Source organism: Drosophila rhopaloa, unplaced genomic scaffold, assembly GCF_018152115.1.
Source record: "Drosophila rhopaloa isolate 14029-0021.01 unplaced genomic scaffold, ASM1815211v1 contig_3, whole genome shotgun sequence".
Taxonomy (NCBI): Eukaryota; Metazoa; Arthropoda; class Insecta; order Diptera; family Drosophilidae; genus Drosophila; species Drosophila rhopaloa.
In genome coordinates, this window is record NW_025335123.1 from 772,349 (window position 1) to 796,944 (window position 24,596).

A 24,596-nucleotide genomic window follows, 5' to 3' on the forward strand; every position below is an offset into this window, starting at 1 on the left:
CCTCGGATTGGATTCATACTCATGTGTGAGCCCGTCCAGAAAGCCATCTAAGCCCCACGTGCACGGAGCCTGAAAAGCAGCTCCTTTCGCCAGGCTGACTGCAAAGTTCCGTCCTAAAGAACGAAGGTTCGGGCGGGGGCTATCTGCGATGGCACTGGAAAAGTTCGGAGCTCAGCAGTTTCGATGCCGCAACTTGCAGCCTGGCGCCGTGGCACGTGTCTCAAACACGTAATAGATAAGCCAGCCAGCGCCTGTTTCTGCTGAGTGGTCGCGACTGCACTTCGAAGGGAATTCCAGACGACCCGACCCATGGAAACTGTCAATCTAATGGCGGGATGCGTTCGGCCACGGCACCACTCAATTGCCGACATAAAAGAAGCACTTTCAATGGGCGTGCTGCACTTTTAATCAGGTCCTGCCAAAAAGACCCCTCCGGCGTTCCCCCTGCAATCAGAGTCCCCGCATCCCCGCATCCCCACCTCCATACGAATCCCTGCCTGAAACCGCCGTTAAGTGCGAGCGTTAAGCGCAGCCAATTAGCATCCTGATGGCCTTCTTAATCCAATAAGGACATGAAATGAAACCATTAATGACAGGCTGGATGCACAAAGGGATGGGGTACGGGGGGGTATGGATGCGAGACCGCGAAACTTTTGCCCCAAAGAAATCACAGCCAATGCCTGGGAAAAATAATTCCGAATAATTCAATTAATGCGTCACTTTATTAAAACTCAATCTTGCCTTGCCTTTAATTGACGTTGCTTCCCTTCTCTCCGTCTCTTTTTGACCCTCATCAACGCCGACTTTCCCGCGCTGACCGGCCGTCCTTCCACCATCGATTGATTGATTGATTGCCGCGGCGCACTTAAACGGAAAACCGAAAACTGGAAACTGAAAACTGAAAACTGAACACCAACTCCTCGTCATCCACACCACTCCACCGCACTCGCAGCAGCGTTGTGGCCCAGATCACCACTCAGCCGCAGCTGGTCGTCGCCGATCCGAATGGTAATCATGATTCTGGTTATGCAGCCTCAAACGTTGACGATGTCCTTGCAGGCGTGGGCGTTGGCTCCAACGCGCCCGCCTCCGCCTCCGCCGCCACATCCGCAGCTCCACGGAGCAGCGGCTCGCCGCCGGACAGTCCGCTGCCCAGTGGCGCCACCCTCCAGCGGTCCAGCGTCAGCAGCCAGCGGCGCCCCACCGCCGACGACTCGCCGAAGCGCGGCGAGCCGGCCCTCAGGTCAGTCGGTGTCGATAACTCCAGGTATTTGGAATTCAGCTCTATTGGCCTGCAGCCCTGAGTAGTTAGCTTGGTAGCAGGGCTAGTTAGTAGCCCTACCGAAGTCCATCGCCCTCATGTATTTCTTAGTTTTTGGTTACTGAAAATACCCATCCATATACACTTTTACTTTATGGGTCGTGCGAAAAGATTGCCATCATTTTGTATCACCATTGGTATAAAATATTTACAGGCAAGACTAGAAAACAAATATACGACACAGTGTAAAATAGCATGCAACATTTTTTATTTAACTGAAAACCACCACCTTTCAATAGACTTTAAATATATAAGGTTTCAATATAGTCCACATTATTTATATTTTAAAACAAGCAGGGCTTTCTGAGTGATATACAATGACGATATGGTTACTACACAATTTGTCTTAAAAAACTTAATTCGGTTGTAATTTCATATGGCTAAACGGTTCGATTCCAACGAAATTAAGCTCAAAGAGATTTCTGTGAGACACCATCTTGCGCGATTATTAATTGATTTTCCAATCACATTTTCATATAATGGAATGATTAAGTCCAGGGCCCATTCCCCCGTCGACCCCCTTACCTATTTAGCTTGAGTCCTCGCACTTTTCTTCGCGATTTCCACGCGGAAACCGCAAATGGGCAATCTGGCAATCCGAAAATAGTGCCATAATAGCGTAGTTTACCGCCCCAAGATTGCGTTTTCACTCCGCCCGACTCTTCCGTTTGCAGCGTCGCCATGAAGCCATTGTCCTTTGTCCGCTACGGGGTGCAGGAGGCCATGACATTGGCACGCAACGACTCCACGCTATCGACTACATCGAAAACGTCCTCGCGCAAGGATAAGAAGAACTCGCAGGCGTCAAGGTGAGTAACGGCGTCCGTCGCCCCTAATTACAGTTATTAGTTCGACTTTTCTGCTGGCCGGGTAATAAGATCTCCCCCCCTCCCCACACAACTTTTTTTTTCTTTCCGGAAAATGCAATACACCATGGCCTTTTACCCTTGCGTGTCGTAGATTCACGATATACAAGGTGCACAAGGCCTCGAAAAAGAAACGCGAAAAATCGTCGGCCAAAAAGGAACGCAAGGCCACCAAAACACTGGCCATCGTTTTGGGTAAGTTTAACAAGAGGCCCTGAATTTGAATATTTTAAACGTCAACCCCAACCCATTGCCCGCGTTTCGCAATCGACAAACAGGTGTCTTCCTCTTCTGCTGGCTGCCCTTCTTCAGCTGCAACATCATGGACGCCATGTGCGCCAAGTTCAAGAAAGACTGCCGACCGGGTCTGACGGCCTACATGATGACCACCTGGCTGGGCTACATCAACAGCTTCGTGAACCCGGTGATCTACACGATATTCAACCCCGAGTTTCGCAAGGCCTTCAAGAAGATCATGCACATGGGGTGATTAAAAACGCTGAACAGGTCGACAGCAGCAATCATGCGAACAGCAATAGCACACACTGTGGGAGTGTCCTGTTTCCGGAGGGACTCCTGTACTATGCGGAATGGATTGACAGATGGGATTGACGGATTGGATTGGCGAAGTGTGCCAAAAGCAAGCCATCGATGCACAAGAGGTCTCAACCTGCCACTCAACGGGCATTGGGCATCGGGCTTTTGTTTCGTTTTGTTTCGATTGGCGTTTGTTGGGTTCTCCAATAGCATTAAGGTTCAGCTACTTATGTAAATAGATCTGTATATACCTCTACTCGGATAGGCCTATATTGGAGTGGAGCGCATTACGAGCTGTAGGCTAGGTAAAATTTTTAACAATTACATTAAGCAAACCCCAAACTAGCGATGTAATCAACACACGACCCCACAGTAAACACGCGACTAACATTCCAAAGTAGCCATAAGTTGCCCCTATGATACGATTCGCTTTAACAGGATAACGTAGTTTTTGTAGGCTGCTCCCAAACCCTATCACATATCACGAGCAGCAGGCTATTCCCACTCCACCACAGCACACAGTCCCTTCCGACTCCGACTCCCAGATGATAACGATTAGTTAAGAGTGTGAAAGAAATTCATATCCTTAAAGGCCGACTTGCAGCTGACTTTTTGGGTTAGCTGGCGGTGATTCAAAGTCGATACATGGTGTCGACGCCTAGAGTTAGTTAGTCACAGTTATCAGTTAGCAGTTATCAGGTATAAGTTATCGGCATGATGAGGTAGCAAGCGGGGCCTCGAGGTCAGCGCCTCCACCACAGACACTCCACATTCGAAAGGTCCAAGTTAGTTGGCAGACAGAGCGATGGGCCTCCAGAGCCCAGACCTCCGGAGAGGTACTCAACTTGACAGAGTGACACGCACACACACACGAACAGACACCATAAATCAAATGAGCCCCACAATTAATACAATATCGAGGGGCGCTGACCCTGATGCCATCCCCGCTTACAGGGCACTTTCCGTTGGACTTTGAGTTCGTGTAAGTATAGGGCCGAGATATATAGGAGCATTTAAGACACTGAGGTCGTACCTAGGCTAGTCACTTAATCTAGAGATCTAAGAGTGAAGTAAATATATTCATTAGCTATGTGTATCAGATAGAACCAAGGGGTTAGCAGTATGGGGATTGGGATTGGAATTGGAATTGGAACTGCCAGGATGCGCAGCGAGGAGGGGGGAGAATCAGGGTATCTAGAGCAAAGGCTACCACGTTGCTAGAAGCAATACGCGGGGCGGAAGAGCTCTGGGAAGAGCAACCATAGCAGATATACTCATTGGTGTAAGCTTACGTGTATAGTGAAATATCAAAACTGAGTTTTGAAACACGGACCAAAACCTTTGGCCTGCCGCGAAGGACAGCTGGACTCGGATTCCAGAGGCAAGGCCCCTGGATCAGGATCGGTTCTGTGCCAATCGGCAGGGGTGAAGGCGGTTGGTCCCTGATTTCAACAGCCGTCCTCTTAACTGTTTCTATGTGACAAATAATTGATAGGTAAATACTCCTTTGTGTGTAGTAGTTTGTAAAACAATTCCATTTATTAACATATATGCCCTAAGCTCGGATTTTGTGTACTTAGGCGTAAGCGGTGCCCCAGCTCACATTTCCATGAAACCCCGTAGGAAACTCGAGGACAAGCTCAACTGTTTTTATACTTTCCTAAAAACTCCAATACATATACGCGAGTATCTCGGTGTGCGTGTGTTCGAGTGAGTGTGTTGGTGAGTGTTTTTTTTTTCGGCTAGACTAGAGTTTTAGTCGGTAAGGCTAGGCTAAGACTAAGGAAACAGTTCAACTTTCAGATCAGTGCAAAATGCTCTTAAGTTAAGTTCTTCCAAAGAAAACGCTTATTAATTATAGCTAATTGGTAAATTTGCAACTTGAACTAACTAACTAATTGATACGTACACCAAAGCAAGCACACACATTATACTGTTGATTTATCGAAATTGTACCCTGATTTTCCAAGTCGTTGAATTGTTATCTGTTATCGTTAATTTGTGAATGATATAGCATACTCTTAAGGTCCCTCAACCAATAAAGCACATATACGAGTTTGTAAAATAACTGAAGTGGACATGGAAACGGAAAAACTGAAATGAAAACTATTTTAATGAAATGGAAAAGTTTGTTTTTTTTTTGAGAATTATGAGAGTTATTAACTAAATGAAGCGTAGGCTAAGCTCTAAGAAAAGCAAACTATTTCAAAAATAATTATCATAGCTTACGGAAATAATAATAGCGAATAACAACAATAAAGTAATGATACCAAATAGGATGCGGAGCGGCCTAGACTGCGTCAGCATAAGAATACATCAAATAAATAAAGCAAAACTGAAAATATTTCAAGGCAAAACCAATCGCAAACTTTTCATTTTGATGGGGGAAACTTTTAGCCCGGGGCTTCCTGGTAAGTTCACATTTGCCCCCTTTCCCTTCGCAGCTCTTGGCATGGGAGTGCGCCCACCCACACATGCGTACGCCAACATTTTATCGCACTTATATGAGCTGATAATAAAATTCCAATACGCATGAAAGGAAATAAAAATACTTACACAAGACAAACAAGAGGAACAATGACGGAGGCCAATGGCTGGAGCCAGTTCCGGTGGTTGGGGCATAGTGAAATCAATTCTAGAAGGAGCTCACGGCCGACGCCACCGCTCAGGAAGCCAAAAACCTAACTAAGAGGTCTAAACAAATGAACCGCCAGGGCATAGGATGCGAAAGGAGTTTCAGGGGATGGTGGTCGTAGTGCTCGAACACTCGTCATACTCTAATGGGTACTTAGTCAGTTAATCCTGTAGTCGGAGGACTCCAAGACACAGGAATAAATGGGAATGGGAACAAACTGAGTTTCGCCAGTCTGTTGTCGGTTTCATAGTACCAAACGACCTCGAACACTGTGAAAAACTGGTACTTCACAATCATTACATTTACTAAACTTAAAACAAGCAACAAGCTAAGGGGATCTATCTCCAATAGCTCCCGACAGATTAAAATGTTGTATTCAAAAAGTATGAAACACAAAATTTGTTCTTATTATTCATATAATAATGAATACGCCCCTGGTTTCAGAGATCTACATTTTCGCAAAGGCATGGCTGAATCAAGAAAATATAATAAGTTCCTTCTTGGGTGAGATACTTTGCTTTCCGCTGGGCAATACTTTTGAAAGGATAGATCAATATATCCTTGTTGCCCTAAAATGAAACAATTTGATATGCGAAAGTTAGTAGCAGGATGTTATAGTCGAAGCAATCAACTCGTTGATCTTGTTTTGCATTTTGTGTTGCATGCTCCCATCGTATATGCACTTGTAAGTCATTTCCACCCGATAACTATCAAAAATTTCTCTCAATGGCGACCCGGTCGAATGCCAATTTGGTTTTCGCACAGGTCCTCCCTCCGCAGAGGCGTCATTGTCTTTGAGCAGTGGCTTGGCTTGACCATAAATACAAATGTAAAAAGGGCAACCAGAGCCGACCCCTGACCTCCACAGCCACTCCCCCATGGACGCTCTTTGGGATTCCTGGGGAAAGTTGTTTCGTTCGATTGTGTGTCTTCGGCTCTACGACTGCTGGGGCGAGAGTTGTGTGCTCTATGTCCATAACTAATTCGAACTAAATGATGTACTAAAGTGTTGGGAGAACACGGATACACGGATACGCGGATACTCAGATACTCGGATTCTCATGCCCAGAGGAATGGACACCAGGCAGCAGACACGAAGAGGGTGCGTATGAAATGTTTTGCGTCTGGGGGCGATATCTTATCGTTACACACACTGGGTGGCGATAATTGACAGACCATTAACGTTTGGATTGCAAAAGCCAAAGTAAAACTACACGGATACACGAGACACCCGGACAGAGATACTCTTGCACACAGCTTAAGCGTTAAAATGTGCTAGTCCCGTCGTTAAAGCCATATGTTCTTGTCCAGGGAACTGTGTGATTTGACAATGAGCTCCACCATCTGAGGCTCTGCAGGAGCAGGAAAATGCGCTGACCACTGCAAGCCGGGTGATCGGAGGCCAGGGCTAGGGTGCTCCTCCTCTGAAACGGACCAACATTAAAGAGCCTTTCCGGCTGGAGCTGCGTCGCTGCCAAAACCCCGATAAAGACCCAGCAGTCCCAAGCCAGCCAATCAGTTAACTTCGGGTATTTTTCCCGCTTGGGCTGGCCCTCTTTCAAGCCACTGCGGCTTAACATCTGACCCGGAATGGAATTCTGGCAACCAGAAACTCTACGGGCCAAAGTCAAAATCGAAAAATATGCACACGACCAGAAATAGTTTAAATACAAGGCCGAATATTAAAATGTGGTTGGGCCGGAGCAGGACCTTCCCAGGACCTCGGGCGATGGGGTTAGTGCAATCAAGCATGCCTCCTCACTGGATTACTGTCCCGTCCCGTCCCGACCTGCCGCCCCTCCCACTTCACGGTCAATGACTTTTCAGGCCTCTGGCCAGCGGAAGATGAAAGGAGCTCGGATTCAAAAGGACTGGGGAGCTGGATGACTAGCTATAAAGAAGAATAAATTCACTGCCTAAAATTCAAACTCAGAATACTTCTTGTCGTTCGGCACATTTGTTAATCAGAACAAAATAAGCAGACAATTTATTCGCATTGGCTTTTTATACTTCAGTAATATTTCACGAACAAACAGACTCGTTTTGATTTTAATCCTTACAGAAATTATGTTTCTCAGATTTTTAGTATAAGACTGAGAACATTATGCCTAATTCGATTTAGTTTAATCTCATTTACTTAATATATTTTTCCTACTTACTAAGTAAGACTATAGTCGGCTACAATATTATTAACTGAAGTCAGTCTGTATTTACGGTTTGGCATTTGCTGAAGTGACTGAAAGCCCTTGCAAACATGGGCTCGCAAGAGTACCGCATTTGGTGAGTCAGGGTCAATATAATTTTACTGTCATCTGAATATCGTCCTGGTTGGTTGCCACCAAGATCGGCTCAATGGCTTGCCCTTGAAGTGGTAAATTATTCTCAATTAACTCTTCGGTTCGACCCTCTTGACTTTCTGCTCCATTGAGTTGAAAAACTGATACTGTTGAACAACTATCTTTCAAATTCCTGATGATCCATTGCATTATTGAGGGGTTTGGGAATAAAAGAAGAGTCCATATGGAGGCTGTGATGCGATTGGGCTGGCTAAGCACATTAAGGGGGAACGGTTTTAAACGATAAAAAAGGCATACTTTCTTGATTTTTTTTATCATGGGGCATAATTTTCGTGGTAAACAGGAAGCCCTTCTTTTAGTTTTCACGGCTTTTTTTATTTTGTTCAGCACTTTTCACAAGTTTTTTTTAAATTGGAAAACAAATTATTTTAAAAAAATTGCTAATTACCTGTTGATTTGTGTATACAAAATATTTAAAATTTTGACTTCATTGGACTTTTGTAATGATTCTCGTGGCAACAGGAGTTGCCTTTTAACTAGGTTTTGATTTGAGAGCGGTTAGCACTGGGACGTTTTCGGCTAGGACTTCGTCGGATTGGGGGGATCTTTTATCAAAACAAGGGAGAACGCTATAGTCGAGTGCCTCGACTATTAGATACCCGTTACTCAGCTAAACAACTTTAGATTTTGCATTAACATAATGTGAATTAGAGTGACCACAGGAAAAAAGGACAAAAGGTTCAAATTATCAATTTGAATTCGGCGATCTCTTAGAGCTGGCAGCTTTACAGCACGAGCATCAGCACCAGCGCTGCTTTAGCGCAGGCAGCTTTTTTCCTGCACCAGCATACACACATACGCCATTGTTTGACTCAGACCTCCAATTTGGCTAACTTGATTTAATTTGCATAGTTCTTGGGATATAGTTCGGTATTGACAAATGAAAAGCATCGCAATTTCCTTTAATAGAAATCCTTATCGAGAATTAACGTTGACTCTGTTGAGCACCTTGGCCAGCTGGTCCAAAGTCATCCGTTAGATGGCGCCATGAAAGGCGGAAATGTAGGCGCAAGCCAGGCTTAAGCGTTTAATGGGTTTTTGGGCGTTAGAGTGGGCGTGGCTAAATTTTATTAGGCCAATCGATAGGTATTGACGAAATAAATACATATCAATTAAAATTTTTATAATAGCTTCAAAACTGTGGCCACAGCTTGTGGCTTGTGGGCGTCAGAGGGGGCGTGGCACCATTTTGAAACAAACTTGCGCTGCGTAGGAACTCCTAAAATCTACATGCAAAATGCCAATCTTCTAGCTTTTATAGTTTCCGAGATCTCAGCGTTCATACGGACAGACAGACGTACAGACGGACTCGGCTAGATCGACTCGGCTAGTGATCCTGAACAAGAATATATATACTTTATAGGGTCGGAAACGCTTCCTTCTACCTGTTACATACTTTTGCACGAATACAATATACCCTTTAGCTAAATTATTTTGAGGTGCTTCGTCAGAAGGTGCAGTTTCATTAAGTGATGGATTTGGAAATCGAACCCAAATCCTGAATTTTTATGTTTATTTCAGTCACATGTCTTGAAATTTTTGTGACAATTTTACCTGCACATATATACGAGGTGTGTTCAAAAAGTAAGGTGACTTTTCAAATTTCGCGGGCAACATATTTTCGATTATCGATTTTTTTGTTTTGTTATATTGGTACACTCTTCCCTAACATCTGTACCAAGTTTCAATGGAACATCCTCTTTTGTTTGGTTGTGAGAGGCGTAAAGTTACAAGTTCTTTTGCGAGCTCGGCGATTTTTTGCTTTTTTCGGTCTTGGCTCGCCTGGGTTCTTCCATTGGGACGATTGGGCTTTGGTTTCGATATCATAACCATATACCCATGATTCGTCACCAGTTATGACCCATTTGAGTAAATCTGGGTCGTCGTTGACGTCATTCAACAGCTCTTGAGCGATGCTCATGCGACGGTTCTTTTGGTCAAAATTCAGCAATTTCGGAACAAACTTCGCTGACACACGACTCATACCCAAAACGTTTGAAAAAATTTCATGGCACGAGCCAAGCGATATACCGACATCTTCAGCAACTTCTCTGATAGTGATTCGACGATTTTCCAAAACAATTTTCGTCACTGCTTGAACGTTTTCATCAGTTGTTGACGTGCTTGGGCGTCCAGAGCGAGGCTGGTCATTGGCATCTTCCCGGCCATCTTGGAAGAGTTTGTACCACTTGTACACATTTTTTTTACTCAGAACAGTTTCACCGTATGCCACTGTCAACATTCCAAGTGTTTCAGAGCACTTAATTTTATTTTTTACACAAAATTTGATGCAAATCCTTTGATCCATATTTTTCGATAGCAAAAAATCGCCGAGCTCGCAAAAGAACTTGTAACTTTACGCCTCTCACAACCAAACAAAAGAGGATGTTCCATTGAAACTTGGTACAGATGTTAGGGAAGAGTGTACCAATATAACAAAACAAAAAAATCGATAATCAAAACAAGAAAGGAAAGCTAACTTCGGGCGGAGCCGAAGTTGATATACCCTTGCAGAATACTCTGTAAATTATATTTTCCAAAATTATTCATATGATGCATTCTTAATACTCATAAAAAATCCCAACTTCGTAACTTTAAAAACACCAAAGTTATGGCATTTCCGATCAATCAGTTATATGGCAGCTATAGGATATAGTCGGTCGATCCTTATGAAGTTTGGTAGGTCGGATTGATTGGCCAAAAATAAAACCCATAGAAAATCCCAACTTCCTAACTTTACAAACACCAAAGTTATGGCATTTCCGATCAATCAGTTATATGGCAGCTATAGGATATAGTCGGCCGATCCTTAAAAAATTTGGTACGTCAAATTGATTGGCCAAATGTAAAACCCATAGAAAATCCCAACTTCCTAACTTTAAAAACACCAAAGTTATGGCATTTCCGATCGTTCAGTTATATGGCAGCTATAGGATATAGTCGGCCGATCCCGGCCGTTCCGACTTATATACTGCGTGCAAAGGAAAGAAGGGTGTGTGCAAAGTTTCAATTCGATAGCTTTAAAACTGAGAGACTAGTTTGCGTAGAAACAGACAGACGGACAGACGGACAGACGGACAGACAGACGGACAGACGGACAGACGGACAGACGGACAGACGGACATGGCTATATCAACTCAGGAGGTGATCCTGATCAAGAATATATATACTTTATATGGTCGGAGATGTCTTCTTCACTGCGTTGCACACTTTTGACCAAAATTATAATACCCTCTGCAAGGGTATAAATATGTTGCCCGCGAAATTTGAAAAGTCACCTTACTTTTTGAACACACCTCGTATGTTTTGCCAAGTTAGGTTCTTCCTACGTATCTTGATCGGTTTTCTATGGTGCACTTAATATTTTTGTAACGCACTTTGAATAAACTTGCCTTTTATATTTATTTGGCATGTGCAAAAAAAATTATCACGTGTTTAAGTGTTTGATTTTATTTACTCCAAGAACGATCTGATTTAATTGAGAGACTCTGACCAACTAAATGCACATGCTTAAAAGTTTTTCATGAACCGCGTGGGCGTTGGATAAGCTTACTTCCAAAAAAAAAACAGACAGTATTGCTGACTAAGATAAATCAGCTAACCAAAGTTCTTTTACACAAGCGTGGCTTTATCTTTTGAGCTTTTGTTTTAGAGATAAGATAAGACAAGCAAAGTGACTCTCAAAACTATATGACTTAAGCCATACACATACAAAGCTGACCATCACACTTTAATTTTAGAGCCATCACAGTTTGTTCTTACAATTTCAGAAAGTGTTGTACTTGGACTAAGAAAATGGTATTGAAATCTGTTCTCAAACGGATACCCGAAGTTCTTAAAAGAAGAACAATATAATATCTTTTCATCGGCGACTTTTTGGGGTTTTTCCTGCCTAGAGTATGGCTGCAATGGCCGGAAGACCGCACTCTGCTACCCTGGAATACTTGTTTGTCCAATTCTCGGGTTCGTAAATCCGTGCTCTCATACCCAGTAATGCTTGCTAAAGAAAGTCCTCGTCGGGAGGGTGTACTTCGATACCATGTGATACACATGATCAAAGTCGCATTCGCATGTTACCCTGTGCAACTCGTGATCAAAGTCGTTTACGGAACTACACTTTATTGTTCTTTGTCCAATTCATTTGAGAGTTCCAAAACTGTTCAGCCTCACTCGCCCTTAGGCAGCTAAAAGTAGTTTCCGTTGTCGTTCTCCACTTCGACGCATCATCTGGGCGATTCAACTCAGACCGATTCACATCAAAACAGCCTGGAGGAGAACCCTGTGCCAGTATAAACAAAAATCGTGCTGTGATTGTTCGGGCGAGTAGAGCAAATTTAAGGAAATTATCAGATATTGTGGCTGTGTACATGTCGGTACTCCCCAACTCATAGATCGTCACACTAACCAACCCAGCGCAGCTCAATCTACGAAGACGAGAACAAGATGGTGGAGTTTGCCTTCGACATCAAGCACCTCTTTCCGCAGCCGATCATCCGCGTGCAGGCGCACTGCCTGTGTCCGAAGGTCGAGGCGCGACCCCGGCCCCACCCATTCAACCTGGCCCACCATCGCGGGCCGTCGGAGCCCGCCAGCTGCAAGCTGAGCCAGATCCTGGACTCCATGGGCCAGCTGTCGGCCGTCGCCCAGGGGCTGCGCCACCCGGTGACCACCGCCGAGAAGCTGGTGGCCACCGAGCAAGTGGTCTACCTGATGGCGGACAACGAGGCGGGCCGCTGGGCGGTCACCGCCCTGCTCAAGGTCGGCACCAAGGACCTCTTCCTGTTCGACAAGCAGGGCTCCTGCCGGCGGGCGGACCAAACGCCGGCCATCCTCGACTTCTACGTCCACGAGTCCCGCCAGCGCCGCGGCCTGGGCAAGCAGATCTTCCAGCGGATGCTCGACGAGCAGGGCTGGGCGGCACGCAAGTGCTCCGTGGACCGGCCATCCGAGAAGCTGCTCGCCTTCCTGGGCAAGCACTACGGCCTGGTGCGCCCCATTCCGCAGGGCAATAACTTTGTCCTCTACGAGGATTTCTTTGAGGATGCCCACGCCCAAGCCCAAGCCCACGCCCAAGCCCACGCCCAAGCCCAAGCCCACGCCCACGCCCACGCCCAAGCCCACACTAACGCCCAAGCCCACGCCCACGCCAACGCCCACTCCCACCCCCAGATCTGCCCCAGTCCCGGGCTCGTGTGCTCCGTGGCGGACGGCCAGGGATGCAGCCGGAGCGCCAGCCCCGCCCTTCGTCCCGCTGTGCCGCCCATCAGGCCCACCACCAACCCCAAGCAGCAACAGGGCGACGTCCTCGACCAGGGACAGCTCCCCAAGGTCGCGGGTCACCAGGTCTCGCTGCAGAGACGTTTCAGAGTGCCACGCCAGCTCTGCAGCATGCCCCAAATCCAGACCGCCAGGGGCAGAAGATGCGACCACTAGATGCACCCCCAAAATTAACAGTTCTTGTTAAAATTTTTAAGGTTTCTGATCGTTGGCTGTTCTGTAACGGCTTTAAAAACTACAGCAAATGTTTTTAAATACAACCATTCATCGTAAGACGCTAAATATATAGATTCAACTTTTCAATTCTGTGAGTTTTTGGCACTTACTTATCCATTGTCATCAATGCTTTAAGGTGGTTCCCTGCCTAAACTCATAACAAAACCCATATTTGGCATAAATTGAAAATATATATTTATATAATTGGGAATTATATATATATATAAATTATGTTTTTCGGTTCGGAATATATTAAAAAAAAGCGATTTTTATTTTAATATATAGCGGAGTCTTTATTGGTAAAGTTCTTTCAAGTTAGATCCCCAATCTTAAACTGATTTTACAAAATGCATTATTCTTATAACTATGGCTTCTACCGGTGACAGCGCGTGAGCAGCGAAAGTGGACCTTGATTAGATAATTTTGATTGGTCAAAACTGTGGCCTGATGGGATGGTTTCTAGGCTGCATCTTTTGTTTAATTAATTTGGATTGGCCAAAGCTTTTATGCTTTGTTTAAAGGTATGAATATTGTTTATGTCTGCCGTCGTCGATAAAGGCGTGTGAAGTTTTTATAATTCGGATGCCGCCGATCGAAGGCGTGGGAAAGATTTATGTCTGAGGGGTTAAATGTTTATGTTGGATTGATTTGAATAACTGTAATAGTAGGCTCTGGACTTATGTTATTGACAATTCTTAAATGTTTATGTCGGATTGATTTGAATAACTGCAATAGAAGGTTCTGGGCTTATGTTATTGGCAATTGGAATAATGGATATACAGGTTGTATGTTGAGTTTGGTAGCTAGGGTATTTGCGTATACGTCACTTATATGCTTGTTAGCGCACGATAAATATTGTCAAAAAGACCAGCCAATATTGGTAAGCTGTTGACTGCATTTTCCATATCAGAATTAAAACCAAATCAAACTGATTTATTATTTTTACCTTTCTCGGGCTAACTGAAGATTTCCCAAGTCCTTATGACTAAAGATGTGATATTATTTTATTTAAGTGTAGCCCTGTTCATTTTCAAATTTCAGAAGTGCGCTGCAAGAGCGATTGGCAAATGGCCAGCAGTTGGACTCCAATCAAACGCTCTGCGGAAATACAAACGCCAGCAGGACATTGAATCGCCGGCCCTCGACCACAGAAATTTGCTTGTATTTGCATAGTTTAATTTTCATTTAACTTTTATTTGCCGTCACGTCGCCAAAAATAGCCAAAACAGGCCAAAACAGACCAAAACAGGCCAAAAACGGCCAAAAGTGCCAAAAGTGGCAAATGCCCAGGCAATGATTGCCGCTGATTCCCGCCGTCGATGTTGTTGATTTTCGCTGAACGCGGCTGTAGGTTGTTTGCCTTCGTTGGGGGCTGTTGTTGTGTTGTTGATTCGTTTGCATTGCCATAATATTTAATGGGCAGTCAAAAGTTGATGGGGGCCGGTCCCGGACTAGGAGCCTCGGCCGAAACTGGTTGCCGGCAGTTATTAGGTCGCATCATTTGAACAAAGTGTCCGCACATGCAAGGCAAACAAATTTAAAGAGCCCCAGTCCGACGGAATCCTTGGCTTTGGAGTCGTGGGACAAGCTCCGAGGAAATGATGTCGAAGAAACAATAGCGGGCTGGAAAACCAAATGGAATTCAGTTCGGCCAGAGCACACACCACCACGAGATACACACACTAATGCGCACCCGCACAACCACACGGCCAGAAGCTGGGGCCCCAAACACAGTGGGGCAAATATTAAAATTGAACATTTCTGTCACGTGTCAAATGCCATTTATGCGCTTCGTGATCGCACGCGGCTCAGCGGCAGGACCCGGCCACAAATGGAGGCGGAAAGGGGTGTGGCAGGCTGGCAGCCAGGAAAAGTCGGGGGACAGATCTGCCTGCGACTATCAGAGAGTTCCGGGAAATAAATGGCTTCCAATCGGGGTATTTGGAGTGCCTGATAGGGCCCAAAAATAGCCATTCGGTTACTGCCTTTGAGGACACGTTTTACTTCCACGCTACTCGTTGATGCAACCATTGGTGTCGCAACTAACAACACATTATAAAATTACAGAAAATTTAAGAGTCAGAATTCATCATGCATTCGTTAAAAATATACCACTCTATCTTAAGCTGAAGCTTTATTAATCAAAACAAATTACTTTTCAATTTAAATCTAGATATTTTATATCTTGGCATAGCTTTTACAATATTTGGTTATCCTGATGGAAATAGACTAATGATTGATTCGAAATTGCATATTTTCAATATCCCTTAAGATCGAACATGAGAAATGGGCACACATATGATAGTAAAGCAAACTTTTTAATTAAAAAGGCAATAGAAAACAAGCAATTTACACCCAAAATATGCAAATTCATTCTATGAAAGCCAAATACAATCAATGATCAAGGTCGCTTTGGTTGGCATATAGTTCCGGAAGGGACTGTGGCTGCAAAGGCTACAGCACAGAGGTTTCCCCACATTTGTTCCACCGGATCTCTCTTTGGCATTTAAAAACGCGTGCACCTGACTTTTGTTTTGTGTAGCATGTCGCTGACGTTTTTGATGTTAGATTATAATATCTGTACCCATTATTCGCTGACCAAAAAGGGATATTTGTTTGTTATTGGGGCAAATGGATGTAAAATTGATAAGGTAGTTGCCGAAAACATGGGGTATACAGCTTATACCGGAAATCATTACAGCTAAATCAACTATATGGACCTGTTCACCTATATTTTTCTACGCCATGTGTACTTTATAGCATTTAATAGAGGGTATCTGGTAAACGGGAGACCTAACTTTCTTTTTCGTATTTGTACCTGGTGTTTGTGTTATTGAGACGAGTGGGTGTGCTTTGTAGGTGCGAGTCTTTATCGCCGGTTTCGAGTACGTTTCGATGGCCGCCCACACAGAGTTTTATTTAAAGCGATTTTCCGCTTTTATTTCAAATATTTATAAAATAACCCCAAAAGTGTCAGCTCAAGTGTGTGGCTGCGAGTGTGTGGGACAGTTTTATTAGCATATATCGATTGCACTTATGTATGCGATGCCGGCAGAGGCCATTGTGCAAACTAAGTAACTGCAAAACAGCAATGGATTACTCGAATGCTGTTGTTTCTCTTTGCTTACTTTATTGATTTTAATTAATTTATGGCTTATGCAAAGTCTTGCGCACATGCATATAAACGTATACCCACACGTGTGCAAGTGAAAGAAATATGAGAGAAAAATAAAATGCTTAAAATTTGATTTTCATTTATGATTTTAATTCGTTTTGTTTATATTGATTTATTTCAGCATATTTATTCAACAGCCCTCTCAGTCTCACTTTTGTACTGTCCTCTTCTTCTTTTGCTGGCTTTAAAAATGTTATTTGTATTTTGAACTTTTCGAGTTAAACACTACGTATGGGCGATATTGCGTATACGACAGAAAATCGAATTCTTTTCTTGTATATGAATTTGGCGCTTAAGTTTTGGTTTTGTTTTGCGTTAGACACTGCGGATTAGCAATGTTACATATGCACATTATCCAAGGTATTCCAGCCATTTATTGTTTTTAGTGCTCCTTTCTAATGGTTCCTCGGAAGACTTCTTTCTTTAATTTTGTGAAAGCAACAAGAGTTATCCCAGTGGGTTGGAAAATTACATTCAGGGAAATGACAGCCGTAGCAATGCGATTGACTGCCAATCGACTGCAGATTCCTGCAACAGCTGGCTCTCCTCCGAATCCGCGTCCACTCGGCCTGCTACAATTCATTCCCTTGCTTTCAACAGACCTCTAATTTCCCAGCGACACCGGCCATCCTTTCCGCAGTGGAATACACCCCGAGGAGGAAGTCATTGCCGAATGCCAGGCCACGTGCTACTGAGTGACAACGCCGTTCCGCCATCCCACCAATAACAAGTGTAGCAGGGACCGCGTTTAAGAATAGCCGAGAAAAATGGAGGGATGTATGAATATTAAATTGCGATAAATATCGAGAGTGGCAAGCAAAATTCGAGGGTGAATGAATATTGCTTAAGTGAGTACGCACCAGAAAGTATAGGAAGAACTACAACGGCCAACTGCTCGCTAAACTTATAAGGTTTTAAGTATAAACTTCTGGGTTTACTCACACCTTGGAAAGAAAATCTGAGCATCATATTTTTATTTGCAGGTGTAAGTTACTGTTTAATTTATAAGTCGCTTGTAAGACGCTGTCACTTGTTACTTGATCAACATACTCAAAAGGCGGAGAGAAAAGTGGCAGTATTATCCGAGGGTATCCTTGCTGCACTCCAGCAGTGTAAGCCATGTAAATCACTTAAAGGTTTTCCACTGTCGGATAGCCGTGGAACGGGAGTAGTGGGGGTGGCTCTAAAAAGCTGATAATGCAAAAAAGCTTTGAAAATCATTTGTTACACTGCGCGTATGGATGACTGTAAAGTGCCTCTGAACGCACTCACTCCGTCTCTGTCCGCCCCCTTCCCCTTCCCCACCGGCTATGCTGTAACAATAATGTGCACTTATTTTTTATGGCAATCATTTAAGACAAAAATGTAGCAGCGGCAGAGCGAAGTATAAGTAAAATAAAAGCAGCCAAGTCCCTCAAAAGAGCGAACAAGAAGGACCTCTTGCAAAAGTATTTGTGTAAGGGTCCACACATCTTAGTGTGTGTGAGTGGCTGTGTAGGTGTAAGTGTGTAGCTGTAAGTGTGTAGGTGTAAGTGTGTAGGTGAAGGAGCAACAAAGTAGCGCAAGGAGCGAAATGGCGCCCAAAATGTTTGCCCAAGCCAAAGTTGGAGTAGCAGTTCAGTGCGACTCCCAGGACACCGTCGTCCTCCCCCTCTCCCTCACCCTCGCATACCCTCCTTCCGCAGGCCCTCTCTTTTCCGCGGCAACGATGATGAACGTCAATCAGGGAAATTGCCATTTTTTCAACAATTTCTCACTCGTTCTCTGTGCGTGGAGCCGCGTTTGACGTCAGCAAGCCAGAATCGAAAGCCAACTCAGTTCATCCTGCCATATTCAGTGGAATAGCACATTGTTCAATAAGAAAAGCTTCGAATGATCTCCTAACGCGATCAACTTGGTGAATAAGTAAACAACTTGTAGTGAAAACATGCTTACAACAAAACACTCTCAAATAATATTTTTTGTATTGGTTATATTTTCCATATTAAATCGTATTTAATGCAAAGAAAAGTTATTTCCAAGGAGTTCAAATTTCTAAATAAATATGCACCTACGATATACACAATTTTGTTATCAAATATTTTGACGAAAAATTGTATTTTCACTTAAATTCGGCCCACAGCAACCCCGGTGATCGGAAGAAGGCTAAAGAGAAGGCATCAAGCAGACCTATTGATAGGAGGGCGGCAAAGAATGAGAGTCCTTCCCCAATAAATAAAATATAATCGTGATCGTCACCAAAATCTCCTGTTAATTTTTTAAATTCAAAAACATATTGATATTTATCGCTGCTGTTATGTTTTTCCATGTTATGATTGTTACTCTTTAAAACGTAGGGACTAATCATATAGTTTTAATTAGCTGATTAAATCAGCAGTAGAACATATTTCCTGTATAGATGTTTCATAAAATGTTGTTTTTCTATACACAAAAAAAGTAGTTTAAAAAATTTTAATTAGCAACGGACTTAAATAAAATAGACCGTTCTTTGAAAACGGCTTAAAAGAAAATTTTTTTTTAATTTTGGACTGTTGGTTCCTTTTAATTAGTGATTGGAGAGGCTTTTAAGAGACGGATGATAGAATCCATTCCATTACCTATTTGGTTTGAGTTGAAGGGAGCAAATGAGGAATTTAAAGTGGGAGTGCTGATTTCAAAATTATTTGAATCAGTTAAAAAGAAAGTAGTTGTGTTTTTAAGTCAGGGCATTTTTCCAAAATTTTCTTTTTCGTTCCAAAAGCAAGTGCGATGTACTGAGCTGGCTGTGTTTTGTTTGGTTGAAATTCGTAGATTGGTGTTGATATTCGGTTGATTCCCATACGTTGAAACGAACTATTTTGCAGGATATGGAAAAGGTAGGTCCAATTGTTTGCAGAAGTCGGCGCAAACTCGGAGAGTAGAAAGGAATTTTTATTTTCTTTTTTCTATAAAAAGGCAATTTTTATAGTTTGCCAAGATCCGATTTGGTGATGCACAAAACTATAAAATAAGTCACTTCGTTATATCCTGTACCCTGTCGGGTCTGTTAAAAGGACCAGCTTATATCTTTAGAAAAAGTGGTTGATTAAGAGACCTCCAATCAAAAGCTTAGCTGCGTTTAGCTCCATATTTGTTTAAGCTTTGCTTCCCTTCAGCACCAAGCTTCCTCATTCAAGCCACATACATCGAATTAATAATACTAATTTCTTCATTTTTTTTACTCTCTAAAACAAATCTGTTGGCCAATCTTTCGAAACCCTTTTTTTCAATTACCACGTACATCGCTTTTGTTTTTCCGAGAATGCAGCAGTGTGCTGCCACCGCCAGATCAACTAATTAACTGAGCGATTTAAACTAGTTCCCATTTTCCCGTTCACCCAGCTTTCCCTCTTCCTGGTTTTCCCCTTATCGCCTGGTCAGCAGTTTCGCACTGCTTTGCATTATCTACTCGTACAGTTTCATGTAAAAAGTTTAACCAGTCATGAATTTCCGCTGCACATTCTTCTATAATTTTCTTAACGTAAAGTTTTTGCGACAATTACGTACGTGTGGCCAGGTGGGTTACTTGGAAACGCGGCGGAGTGGGGGTTCGGGGCTCAGAAGTGGGTGGAGTGCCGTTCGTGCCACTTACACGTGACGAAGACAGTGGGGTGGGGGAGGGGGCTGTTCTGGAGACAGCTCACCGTGCAACTGCAGCAGAACATGTCGCTGTTGTTGCGGCCAAGGTGACAGACAGCTAGTTCGGTTGGATGGGGCACGGCATCCGAAGGGGACAAGCTCGCATCCTCGTAGTCATCGTTGTCGACGATGCCAAGCCTTGTCCAAAGTACTTAGAAAACTTTACACTATATAAGCTTAACTTTTTCCAGCGACAGATGGGGGAGGAGGCAGTGAAAAGATCTGGCAGAAGGCGGTAATAATATGACAATAATGACACTGTTGACGGTGTCTGTCCAACAACCCAGCCAACTTGCCCATCATCCATCCCATCCCCTGATGCCGCAAATTATGGCACGCTTTTCAGCGCATTTCGCATAATTTCACTTGGCCGAGCCATCTAAAATGCAACTTCATTTAAGCCAACTTGGACTTTAAGTCCCTTGGCCTTTGTTTCTGTTTCCCGTGCTGATGCTGATGCTGTTGCTGCCGCTCCTGGGCACTGCCCACTCAAAGGAAATGAGAAAAATTTTCTTCATTTCCGCTAAATGTCACTACACTTTGACTCTGGCCAGTGTCACTCGCCCTCTGCAGAGCCTGTTGAATAGCCGCTGGGCTGAACCAGGCGGTCCTTAAAGGTGAATCCTAGTCCTTGGCAAGCCCTAAATCCACCCCGAAAAATATATATTTTTTTAACGACCTAGGCCCAACAACTGCTTACGGGTGAAAGTGGCCATTGATCTTAGAAAATGAAATACTCTCCCTTTTAAAAATATTGTTTTCTAAATACAAAATAAATCTGAAAAATTCAAATTGTTTGTCAAGTTAAAAATTCTCGTTGTTGGCTTAACTGCACTTCTCAATTCCTCAACTTCACTTCTAGCAAATAAAGTTTTTGTTTCTTCAGAGGTAATACAAATTAAACCGAAAACATTTTAAGATACAAAATATACAAAAATGTTGTTTTTCTTTCATTTGCAAAACATTATTTCTGGATTGCAGACTCCATTTTCATTCTAAGAAAACCTGGTTGCCATTGTTGAAAACATTTTCTTTATTTCAGTATCAGTTTAGACATTGTAGTAGGGACGTGCAATAGGCAAACTCTCGCCAGCTATCTCGCTAACGACGTGGGTACGAATTGTGTGAAAAAAAACCAGACCACAAAGTAAGTCCGCCAACTAAAACAGTACAAATTTCTGTATCTGAACCGTTGCAAAAAGTGCAAGTGCATCTGGTTCAACAATTACGAAACCACCTGCATAAGCCAAATAGCACCGTGTTACAGAGCTCAAAATAAAGGCCCAAAATTCTTCATTCATCCCAATAAAAAATAATAATATAAAGTTATGTTCATCAGTAAAGAAATGATTGCAGCGGCAAATTATTAGCAGTTACAAAACCAAGACTAAACCAAAAGACTAACGATTTCTTTATATGTACATTAGTCTATCATCTTCAGAAGAATTTGCGTTTCATAAAAATCGGATGACTGTACCAACAATCGGGAAATAATATTATAGCTCCGTTGTTACCTAATATATACCCGTATACTCCAAAATAAAATTATTTTTAACGATTGCAAAATAACAGTTTTACTTAAACCAAAATCGGGAGACTATATCCACCTAGCTTCATTGTTTTTAAGTAAATGGTATATAGACTTCGGCTTGCCGAATTTGCTTGCTGTCTTGATTTTCGTATAAAGTTCAATAAACATTATTTTTTTAAAACAAACCTTGGAAAAAAATTATTTAACATCGATCTGCACACATTTACAAATAAAACAAGAAAGGAAAGCTAACTTCGGGCGGAGCCGAAGTTGATATACCCTTGCAGAATACTTTGTAAATTATATTCTCCAAAATTATTCATATGATGCATTCTTAATACTCATAAAAAATCCCAACTTCCTAACATTACAAACACCAAAGTTATGGCATTTCCGATCAATCAGTTATATGGCAGCTATAGGATATAGTCGGCCGATCCTTATGAAATTTGGTAGGTCGGATTGATTGGCCAAATATAAAAACCATAGGAAATCCCAGCTTCCTGGGCGTAAAAACAGACAGACGGACAGACGGACATGACTATATCAACTCAGGAGGTGATCCTGATCAAGAATATATATACTTTATAGGGTCGGAGATGTCTCCCTCACTCCGTTGCACAGTTTTGACCAAAATTATAATACCCTCTTCAAGGGTATAAAGATTGTGTCTTTAGTTTTTGAACGGTATAGAAACAGACGGGAAGACATCAACTCGGCTAATAATGCTGATCAAGAATATATACACATACTTTTTAGGACAGGAATCGCTTTCTTCTATCTCTTACTTTATTTACAACGAATACTATAAACTCTTTTACTTTATGATTAACTTGTATAAAAACGAAGAAAAGAAAATTAAAACCTTATAATATAGAATATCCCATACGATCTTAAGTCTGAATTTTGCGATTTTTTGATACCATACTATACGCTATACTAGATAATTACTTTATAATCGGGCTAACAAAATTTATTTTTAGTAACTATTTTTATAAAACTTGTTATTCTAGAAAAAACTATATTTACAGCAATTTTCTGATTATAAGAAGAGCTTAAACTATTAGACGGTTTTTAATGCAATTGCAGAAGGGTAACCTCCCAGGCAGCCCACTTTCTCAGTGTAATGTTCCTCTCAGATTTGAACTTTGTAATTCCAAACCGAATACAATTGCCTTGCAGGAGGATGAGGTCTTCGGGGGACGGGTGTGGGTCACCCGTGGTACCCCTTACTTGGGAGGCAAATCGTAAAGCGACATTAACTTAACAGCCTTAAAAGCTTTGCTCCTCTGTTCGGCGCGTTGTTCTGTCGTTGCCCGTGCTATCGCTAACTCAATTTTTCACTGCCATTGTAGGCCCTGTGACTTTTCGGGAATTCCCATCACCCGGCTGCCAACTGCCAAAGGAAACTGCCAGCTGACAGGCCCCGGGATACATCCACCCCTATCCCGCTTGCGAAAATCTACATTATCTGATTTTTATTTCACTTTGTCGGCGACATTTCGTAATGCGTTGCAAATCGAAAACGAAGAGCGCCAAGAAAACGAATTAGACGTCGACAGCAAGGGCAGCGTTGTGCAAACCAAAATTTTTGATAATTAGCTGGGAAAAGGCAAATATGGGTAATGGCTTAGCTGTGATTTCAGGAAGAAGTAAAAGCCTGACTGGGGCTTCAAATAAAGCGAAGGGAGCATTATTCACAGACTTTAAACAAATCAGTAAAAAAATCGTGTTGTTTTTATTCGATTTTCTTGTAAGGGTATATTGAATATATATACACGATCTAGAGAATTGCGATTTAACATATAGGTTCTAATTATCCCTACGCAGTTTATTCCAATTTGAAGATGTTTTGTAAAGACATGGCAGAGGCCAGCTATTGCGCGGTCTATTTTGGTCTACAACTATCGGCACAACAAAAATGTTTGAAATCGATTAATTATTATAGAAGTTATTAAGAGATTTACATCACACATAATTGGTGACGCCGCTACAATCAGTCAGATATGCCTTTATACATATATGTTTTCCATATAAGAAAACCTCATGGCTTGGTGCGCCAATAGAATTACTGTGTAATGGGTTCTGATAATCGGGCATTCGACTACTTTTTGTTATACCCTTGCAGAGGGTATTATAATTTTGGTCAGAAGTTTGTAACGCAGTGAAGGAGACGTTTCCGACCCTATAAATATTCTATATATGTTCTATATATTCTTGATCAGCATCACCAGGAGCATCTGTTTCAATACCGTTTGCGAGCTCAGTTTAAAAGCTAGTGATCTGAAACTTTCACAATTATCCTAAAACATGTGTACGCAGATCAAGTTTGAAAACCGCCCCGATCGGACGTCTATATCCTATAGCTCCCATGGGAACAATAGGGTGAAATCGGTCCAAATTATATGATTTTCAGAATTTTTCGCGCAGTGTGTAAGCTACTGACATTAATTTTTCCAAATCTTATTTATTTACGCATATCTTGATTGGGGTAAAATCGCTTGCCGATCGGACGTCTATATCTTATAGCTTCCGTAGGAAAAATTGTTAAAGGCTGCGAAAATATCCCTTTTTATACCCTTGCAGAACGTATTATAATTTTGGTCAAAAGTGTGCAACGCAGTGAAGGAGACATATCCGACCCTATAAAGTATATATATTCTTAATCAGGATCACCTCCTGAGTTGATATAGCCATGTCCGTCTGTCCGTCTGTCCGTCTGTCTGTTTCTACGCGAACTAGTCTCTCAGTTTTAAAGATATCGAACTGAAACTTTGCACACACCCTTCTTTCCTTTGCACGCAGTATACATGTCAGAACGGCCGGGATCGGCCGACTATATCCTATAGCTGCCATATAACTGATTGATCGGAAATGCCATAACTTTGGTGTTTGTGAAGTTAGGAAGCTGGGATTTCCTATGGGTTTTATATTTGGCCAATCAATCCGACCTATTAAATTTCATAAGGATCGGCCGACTATATCCTATAGCTTCCATATAACTGAATGATTGGAAATGACATA

General features: G+C 42.6%; 2 protein-coding genes across 2 annotated transcripts in view; both read left to right on the forward strand.

Moving 5' to 3' along the window:
• The window catches only part of LOC108043206 (dopamine D2-like receptor), a 34,462-nt gene extending 29,381 nt beyond the window's left edge, over nt 1-5,081 (forward strand). Inside the window, 4 exon segments of the mRNA XM_044461440.1 lie at nt 953-1,243; nt 1,996-2,130; nt 2,282-2,382; nt 2,466-5,081. Coding sequence (XP_044317375.1) covers nt 953-1,243; nt 1,996-2,130; nt 2,282-2,382; nt 2,466-2,677 — 739 coding nt within the window. The 3' untranslated portion in view covers nt 2,678-5,081.
• Nucleotides 5,082-11,962: 6,881 nt separating this feature from the next.
• Nucleotides 11,963-13,248, forward strand: LOC108039515 (alpha-tubulin N-acetyltransferase 2). Its single transcript, XM_017116546.2, has one exon. The coding sequence runs from the start codon at nt 12,160-12,162 to the stop codon at nt 13,147-13,149; it is 990 nt and encodes a 329-aa protein (XP_016972035.1). The 5' UTR covers nt 11,963-12,159; the 3' UTR covers nt 13,150-13,248.
• Nucleotides 13,249-24,596: the final 11,348 nt, after the last annotated feature.